An 8,025-nucleotide genomic window follows, 5' to 3' on the forward strand; every position below is an offset into this window, starting at 1 on the left:
ACATTAATTAAGTGCCGTGTATGTAACCTTTATGTTTTTCACAGATGATTGAGGTGGTGGCATCAATGGCACGAGGCCCTGTGTTTTTGGCCGGGGAAGTTTTAGAGTGTCTTATAACCTTTACAAACCCTATGTCACATCTGTCAACATCTGCCAGCAGGTAAAGAACACTGTATTCAGCATTTAAACAAATTGACAGGGTTCTTTTTTGACCTCTACTGTACATGTGCGTGTATACACACACACACATATATATGTGTGTGTGTGTGTGTGTGTGTGTGTGTGCTGTCAGTCCTGATTGATTGAGTTTGTTCATCTTCCACAGTGAGATGTTGGCCTGGGCCAGTGCTCAGATCCACTGCCAGTTCCATGCCAGCGAGAGTCGCGTGGCTCTACCCGCTCAGGGCACCAAGCAGGACGTCCAAGCTGAGAGCGACACCGTATTGATACCAAGCAAAGGTGAAGCATAAGCAGCTTATCTCAGACTAGTTTTACTTAACTTGTAATGTTAAAAGATGAAGCGAGCAGAATCAAGGTCAGTTTTTTTATAACATCCATATCTAAAATATTGGAATTAGACAATGGTTTGTATGTCAAGTCACCTTTGTTTATGTATAGCACTTTATCCAACAGAGATTGTTTCAAAGCAGCTTCACAGTATTAAACAGGAAAAAAAAAACAGAATCAATGATGCAAACTTCTTCAAATAAGACTCAAATCCAAATTCTGCTGTAAAGCACCTCTAACAAGTCAGTAGAATTATTATTCTACTCCAGTCAGTTCAGTGCTGATGCAGAACACAACAACAGTGGGAAAATTTTGAACAGAAATGATGGCAAATTTTGGCAGTTTTTGGCAGAAAATACTGCACTAATAGCAAATGTTCAGGTTGTAGAAACTGGAATTATTTGTATTGATGAGGATGCTGTGCTTGCAAAATACACAATAATGCAATATTCAAATAACCTTCTACATTAAAATATTTAAAACGTAGTTAATTGGGGAAAATGCAAAGTTTAACAAGTTCCAAGTGAGAGTCAATGACATGAGTCAGAAACCCTATAAATTTCAGGAAACCGCTGATGATGGCTGAAAAAGCACTTGAAGATCAAATAGTGTAATGAGTTCAACTGGTCACAGACTTCCTGTTAACACTGTGTGCTGGAACTTGTCGACTTTTATAATCTCTCTATTTGTTCGGTGTTGAATTGTGCCTTTCTTATCACAGTATAAGCCAAATACTTTGAGTCTATCAGAAAGTGTGCTTGTGATGAGGATTAGACGGCAGGTACGGTTCATTTCAGCTGCGTTATTTATCCAGCTCTCTGTAATCTCAGATTTATTAACAGGAAACCTCTTAATTTTGGACCAGGGATTTAGAGGAGAGATTTCATGATTTCTCTTTTTCTTCATTGATCCAGGTGAACGAGGGCAATGTGTGCTGGACACGCCACCTAAGATCTTGTTCTGTGACCTTCGCTTGGATCCTGGAGAGAGCAAGACCTGTAAGAAACTGAATATAAACCAGACACAGATTCAATCACATATAACTTTCGGCCTAAATGACCCATTACGTTTTCTTTGGATAAGTGCTTGTTTTGTTTACATTGTTTACGCTCTCACAACGTCATTAACAAGAAGTGAACCCCTTAATCAGTTCAGAAAAAAAGCTAATTCCTCATGTCCCAGATAATGTTGATATGCCACTGAAAACTGCTTCATGGCACAAAACCAACAGTCAGCTGGCCAAAGCTCAGCTGTTCAGTCATGTAATTGCACATTATGCTGGGCTAATGTCATTCTGAGCTACCGAAGACAGCCACACACGTAAAACCGATCTCTGCTAGATTTTTTCAACTGAGACTACCACTAAATAATGTTTTCCCTTTATTCAGATTCTTATAGTGAGGTTGTGCCCACTGATGGTCCGCCCAGTTTCCGGGGGCAGGCAGTGAAATACGTGTACAAGCTCACAATTGGCTGCCAGCGAGTCAACTCACCAATCAAGTTACTGCGAGTCCCTTTTAGAGTGCTAGTGCTTCATGGTAGGTTGCACAAATGGTTTGTATATGGTGTCCCTTTTAGCCTTGTCCATGCAAAGCAGAGGTGAATTTTCAGCAAGTTGCATTAGAGATGCATTAATCATTTTCCACACACTTTTTTATTTCTACACCTAAAGAAATGTGTAATCTTTTTAGAAATAGTGTGAATACTTTGTGGTTAACACACATGATTAACCATGTGTGACAGATATGCCTGTGAATCGAGTGTGCCTCCACAGTGTAAGAAAATATTCTTTTGCAGGCATGCCAGAGCCTCCGTTCCCCCAGGACGAGGAAGTGGCTCCCTCAAACCCTTTCCTGGAGGAGGAAGAAGGAAGCAGGAGAGATACAAGACTGCTAGAAAGAGCTCTGGACATGCTAATGATCACCACCTCGCGTCGATGCCCATGTGCGTGAGTGAATGTGGGTGGGGGATTGTGGAAAGGCTTGTGTCTTTAAAAGAATGTGTATTTGGCATTCATCTATCTCTTATCATGTTGTGGTCCTCGGCTAAGATTTGAATTCTGTGTCAACTGTGAACATGCATTTCCTTCACAGATATGTTCAACATCACAAACATGCGGGGAAAGGTGGCTAAGTTCTGTATCTTTAAGACTGTGTACAGGCTCGGGGAAGATATTATTGGCACCTTCACATTCTCAGAAGGGGACATTCCATGTATACAGGTATAGAATACATTACAGGTCAAAAGTTTGGGGTCAGTATGACTTTTTTACTCCAGTCTTCAGTGTCAGAATGATCCTTCAGAAATCATTCTGATATGCTGATTTGGTGCTCAAGAAACTTATTATTAATTAATTTTGAAAATAGTTGAAAGCAGAAAATAATAACACTGCTTATTATTTTTGTGAAAACTAATAAATTTTTTCAGAATTCTTTGATGAATATGAAGCTCAAAAGAACAGCATTTATTTCAAATAAAATTCAAATAAATGTGAAATGTAAATGCAAAAGTCTTTACTGTCACTTTTGATATCCTTGCTGAATAAAAGTATTAATTAAAAAAAAAAACGTATTGACCCAAAACTTTTGAGGATGTAAATGTTTGAAGAAGCGCTCCAGGAATGTGTATGTGTATTTATATCTGCTCAGTATTCAGTAAGTCTACAAAGTGAGGAGGAGGTCCAAGAGCAGTACCAGAGACGTCCCGGCCAGGCTGTCAGTGTCACTGGTCATGGCCGACATCTAGAGTCCTGCTTGCACACAGCCTCCAGCCATTTCTCTCTCCCTGTACCCCTTAATGTCACACCAGGATTCACCACAGATATAGGTTAGAAATCCTTCACTCATAAAAAAGTTGCAAGTCGCATAATGCAGCTTTGGTTGACTTATTGGTCTGTTTCTGCTTCAGCCTGAACCTGGAGTTTTGTAAATCTGTTATCAAACATATGTGAGTAAAGAAAATAAATGAGCACTGATAAGGCAACATTATCATTCAGTGTTTTTATTCTCTTCCCCAGTGATGTTAAGATGGCGTCTGCATTTTGAGTTTGTCACAGCGCGGGAGCCAGTGGAGGCACCAGTGGTTCTGCAGAATCAGTCAGAGGTCACAGTATGGACTGGGGCAGAGCATGTGGATGTGGACACCTTCAGTTGGGACCTTCCAATCAAAGTGCTTCCCACAAATCCCACGCTGGCTTCATATGTTACCCAGTTCACAGGGACAAACAGCATCAACATTTGAGTTGTGTTGGTGTTGGTGCAGGGAGATCATAAAACTAACAAGTTATTGTTGTTTTGAGATGTCTTGTTAGCAGTCTATATTTTATATTCAAAGGTAGCTTATATTTGGAGTTGTTTTATTGGTTTTTATCTTTTGCCGTGCAATGAGATGATAATTCTTTATTTAAGCTACTTTATATTTCAGCCTTGACCAACAGACTGCTTTACCTACTGTAATGTAAAGATTTCTGTATTTATTGCCTATACTTCGTTCGTATGCTCCAAACTATAATGACAAATGGTTTCTATTGTATTTCAATTCTCTATTACAAGCTATTTTGTACCATTTCTCTATATGCAAACCATAACGGAATAAAACTGTTATTGAGTTATTTTCAGCTGGTGGTTTGTTGATTTTTTTTTTTTCTCAAACTGTTGTCCCACCTATATAAGTTGCAATATGTCCTGTATTTCTGCTGTAATTATGACAAAGCTGCTTGTATTAAAACTTTTTTTAATAACAGAAACTGAGTATTGATAGATTAATAAATATATAGGTTTATAAACTTATAAACCACGATTGTTTTCCAGGAGTTTTAAGAACTGTATGTTCTTCAATAAAAACAATAATGGGGAAAAAGAAATATGGTTTCAGTTTCATCTTAATTTTGTGTTTATTTGCATTTGAAATTAAGAGTTATACTCATTTATTAATTTGTAATAATCATTTGTTGATTTGAATACTTTTAAGTCATCCTGTGGCACTCTTGAAAGTTCGCTGAAGCCCATGAGAACCACTGTACTATTAATTAATTACGATTAATCTAATTTTTTTTTTAATTAAAAGAAAAAGATGAATTTTCTATACATATTTATTAGAGTAAATGTAAATATTAGACAAACAGTTATATATTACTAAGCTGATTATTTACAATAGTGGATAAAGGAAAAGCTTTGGCTATGCTGCTTAAATTTGCACCATAAACAAAAGTTATCAAATCAAATATGAGTTTGTTACCCAGTTCACAGGGACAAACAGCATCAACATTTGAGTTGGTGTTTGTGCAGGGAGATCATAAAACTAACGAGTTATTGTTGTTGTGGGATGTCCTGTTAGTGGTCTATTTTAAATTCAAAGGTGGCTTATATTTAGAGTTGTTTTATTGGTTTTTATCTTTTGCCGTGCAATGAGATGATAATTCTTTATTTAAGCTACTTTATATTTCAGCCTTGACCAACAGACTGCTTTACCTACTGTAATGTAAAGATTTCTGTATTTATTGCCTATACTTCGTTCGTATGCTCCAAACTATAATGACAAATGGTTTCTATTGTATTTCAATTCTCTATTACAAGCTATTTTGTACCATTTCTCTATATGCAAACCATAACGGAATAAAACTGTTATTGAGTTATTTTCAGCTGGTGGTTTGTTGATTTTTTTTTTTTCTCAAACTGTTGTCCCACCTATATAAGTTGCAATATGTCCTGTATTTCTGCTGTAATTATGACAAAGCTGCTTGTATTAAAACTTTTTTTAATAACAGAAACTGAGTATTGATAGATTAATAAATATATAGGTTTATAAACTTATAAACCACGATTGTTTTCCAGGAGTTTTAAGAACTGTATGTTCTTCAATAAAAACAATAATGGGGAAAAAGAAATATGGTTTCAGTTTCGTCTTAATTTTGTGTTTATTTGCATTTGAAATTAAGAGTTATACTCATTTATTAATTTGTAATAATCATTTGTTGATTTGAATACTTTTAAGTCATCCTGTGGCACTCTTGAAAGTTCGCTGAAGCCCATGAGAACCACTGTACTATTAATTAATTACGATTAATCTAATTTTTTTTTTAATTAAAAGAAAAAGATGAATTTTCTATACATATTTATTAGAGTAAATGTAAATATTAGACAAACAGTTATATATTACTAAGCTGATTATTTACAATAGTGGATAAAGGAAAAGCTTTGGCTATGCTGCTTAAATTTGCACCATAAACAAAAGTTATCAAATCAAATATGAGTTTTTTTTTTTTTTTTTTGCAACTATTTAATAGGGAATACACTTTTAATTTTGCTCTCAGAGCTTAAAATATCTTGGCTATTGGGGGAATGAGCTGTAAAAGAGACAATAACAGGCCATACAGTGCTAATATTTAGTGTTATAGTTATGTGGTAATAACATGGTAGAATAAGCACAAATTAACATACCCAAAGCACAACATGCCATACAACAGAACTTCTGATCTGTCTCTCACTCACTCCAATACATTGTTCAAACACATAGTCAAACTTAAAAGAATGCTTTCCTCCCCTACATTCTATACATGTCAAACCACTTCCAATCTTCCTTTAAACTGAGCACTTAAATGGTAATGGTTATGTTTTGAGAATACAGTTGCTATAGGAGTAATATCCCATCTCACGTAATAGTGAGACAGATGTTAGCTGACAGGCAGGTGATTTGTGGTTTGAAGGCTTCCTGCATGCTAACCTTCTAGTTTCATGTTAAGTGCTCCATGTCTTGGATCAACATTGTTCTCTTCTCCAGGAATACAGGGCAGGCGAGGATCAGAGGTCATCACCAGTGTGGCCTGGCAGGTCAGAGATTCAACTCGAACTTCACACCAGGGAGGAAAGTCCACAGGCCGATGCACCCTGTAATTAAGCAATGAATTGAAATACAAATCGAAATGAACTACTTTACATGTAGCAACGAGTACAAAACAGCTGAATAGTACACTCCTCAAAATAAAGGTCCCAAAAGGGGATTTTCACTACAATGCCATAGAAGAACCATTTTGTGAGAAGAACATAATAATCTAAAGAAATTTTTTTACACTATAAAGAACCTTTTGTGCAATGGAATGGTTCTATGGTTTCTTCATGGAACCATCTCTTACAATCAAAAACCTTTATTTTTAAGAGTGTATTTTTGACAGAGTGTACTTTTGATCAGACAGAAAAATCTCAAGTTTCTCAATCATTAGATTATTTTATTTATTATCCAATAGAGAAACGAATGCAAGATGTGACGGTTCTTACATTTCGCAGCATCCCACTCCCATAGGGTGCAGGCAGGTGCACTGCACACAGCCCTGCTCCATCCAGCTCTCTCCCATAGAGTACTGCTTCCCATCATACTCACACAGAGCTGTGAAGAGAGACATCGAACACACTGAAGATCAATCTCCTCAAGTCATGACAGTGCCTGATCCACAAGTGCACTCTAAATAAAACTCATTTAGTGTAAATATCATGATATGGGACACCTGGTCTCACCTTGGGAGTTGAAGTGGCACTGCATTGGTGCTGCTGAACATTTCATCAACAACAAAGAGGCCATGAAGATCATCATTGCGCCATGTCTCACCATGGGATCCATCTCAGTTGTTTGATCGCCCTCTGAATCGTTCTCCCCTCTTTCGCACCTTCATTTATACCCCTTGCGTTCATGGGATGGGTGTGAGGAGTGGTTTACCCCCTACCTGGGGTGTGTTTCTGGGGTGGGGGCAGGCTAGTTAGGCTGATTGAGGGGGGTGTGCAGAGGAAAAAGCTGTGGCTTGGCACCACTCGGTTTTTCTCTCCGGTGATTACCATTCTCCGCTCCACTGGGCATGACCTTGAAAAACTATAGAAATTCTGACACATCCTGAGATGACTAAGAGAGGTGGGGAAGAGAGCTAGAGAGCAAGAGAGAGCAAAAAGTTGACGCGAGACAGCATGCAGAACAAATATGGATGACAAGAGTTGCCAATTAAAGATAACAGCCCTACATTTTGAAAAATAAATAAATAAAAATTAAAAAGGCGTAATTTTATCTAATTTGAGTTCAGAAATATTAAACTTTCCATCATGTCCAGTTTTTTTCCCACAAAATAAGAATGAATTTATATATATATATATATATATGAATTTATAAATATACACACACACACACACACACAGTAGACCTATGTATCAGCTTTAATCCAGCGATCAAAATAACAAAAGCAGTCAGTTTTAATTTCTATTAATTACAAAATGAAGTATTGAAAATGTATCATTTAACTTACAATATGCAAAGGAGTGGAAAAATATGTTCAAAAACTCCATGTAATATCAAATAAGTTTACATAAACACAAGTGAATAAATAATCCCCCCCCCCACAAAATCTGTAATTTTCTGTAACTTTTTGGATGTAATAAAACACCCACAGGTGTAACAGAAAACATCTGGCACGTTTGCATTTTCTTCTGTCACTGGCCATATACTTCTAATTTTGCAATCTGGATTAGGCACAAATTAATG

General features: G+C 36.8%; 2 protein-coding genes across 2 annotated transcripts; one reads left to right on the top strand and one right to left on the bottom strand.

The window, feature by feature from the left end:
* Positions 1-19: 19 nt before the first annotated feature.
* On the top strand, positions 20-3,925 carry LOC107749838 (RAB6A-GEF complex partner protein 2-like). Its single transcript, XM_016565026.1, has 8 exons — positions 20-160; positions 326-459; positions 1,422-1,505; positions 1,896-2,045; positions 2,305-2,451; positions 2,601-2,728; positions 3,156-3,333; positions 3,524-3,925. The coding sequence occupies exons 1-8, from the start codon at positions 45-47 to the stop codon at positions 3,745-3,747; spliced, it is 1,161 nt and encodes a 386-aa protein (XP_016420512.1). The 5' UTR covers positions 20-44; the 3' UTR covers positions 3,748-3,925.
* A 2,298-nt stretch (positions 3,926-6,223) lies between these two features.
* LOC107749826 (prostate-associated microseminoprotein-like) lies at positions 6,224-7,119 on the bottom strand. Its single transcript, XM_016565014.1, has 3 exons — positions 7,005-7,119; positions 6,780-6,888; positions 6,224-6,392 (listed from the first exon to the last, which is right to left on the bottom strand). Exons 1-3 carry the CDS (start codon positions 7,117-7,119, stop codon positions 6,224-6,226), a joined length of 393 nt encoding a protein of 130 aa, XP_016420500.1.
* Positions 7,120-8,025: the final 906 nt, after the last annotated feature.

Source organism: Sinocyclocheilus rhinocerous, unplaced genomic scaffold (genome assembly GCF_001515625.1).
Source record: "Sinocyclocheilus rhinocerous isolate Xijiao unplaced genomic scaffold, SAMN03320098_v1.1 scaffold1131, whole genome shotgun sequence".
NCBI lineage: Eukaryota > Metazoa > Chordata > Actinopteri > Cypriniformes > Cyprinidae > Sinocyclocheilus > Sinocyclocheilus rhinocerous.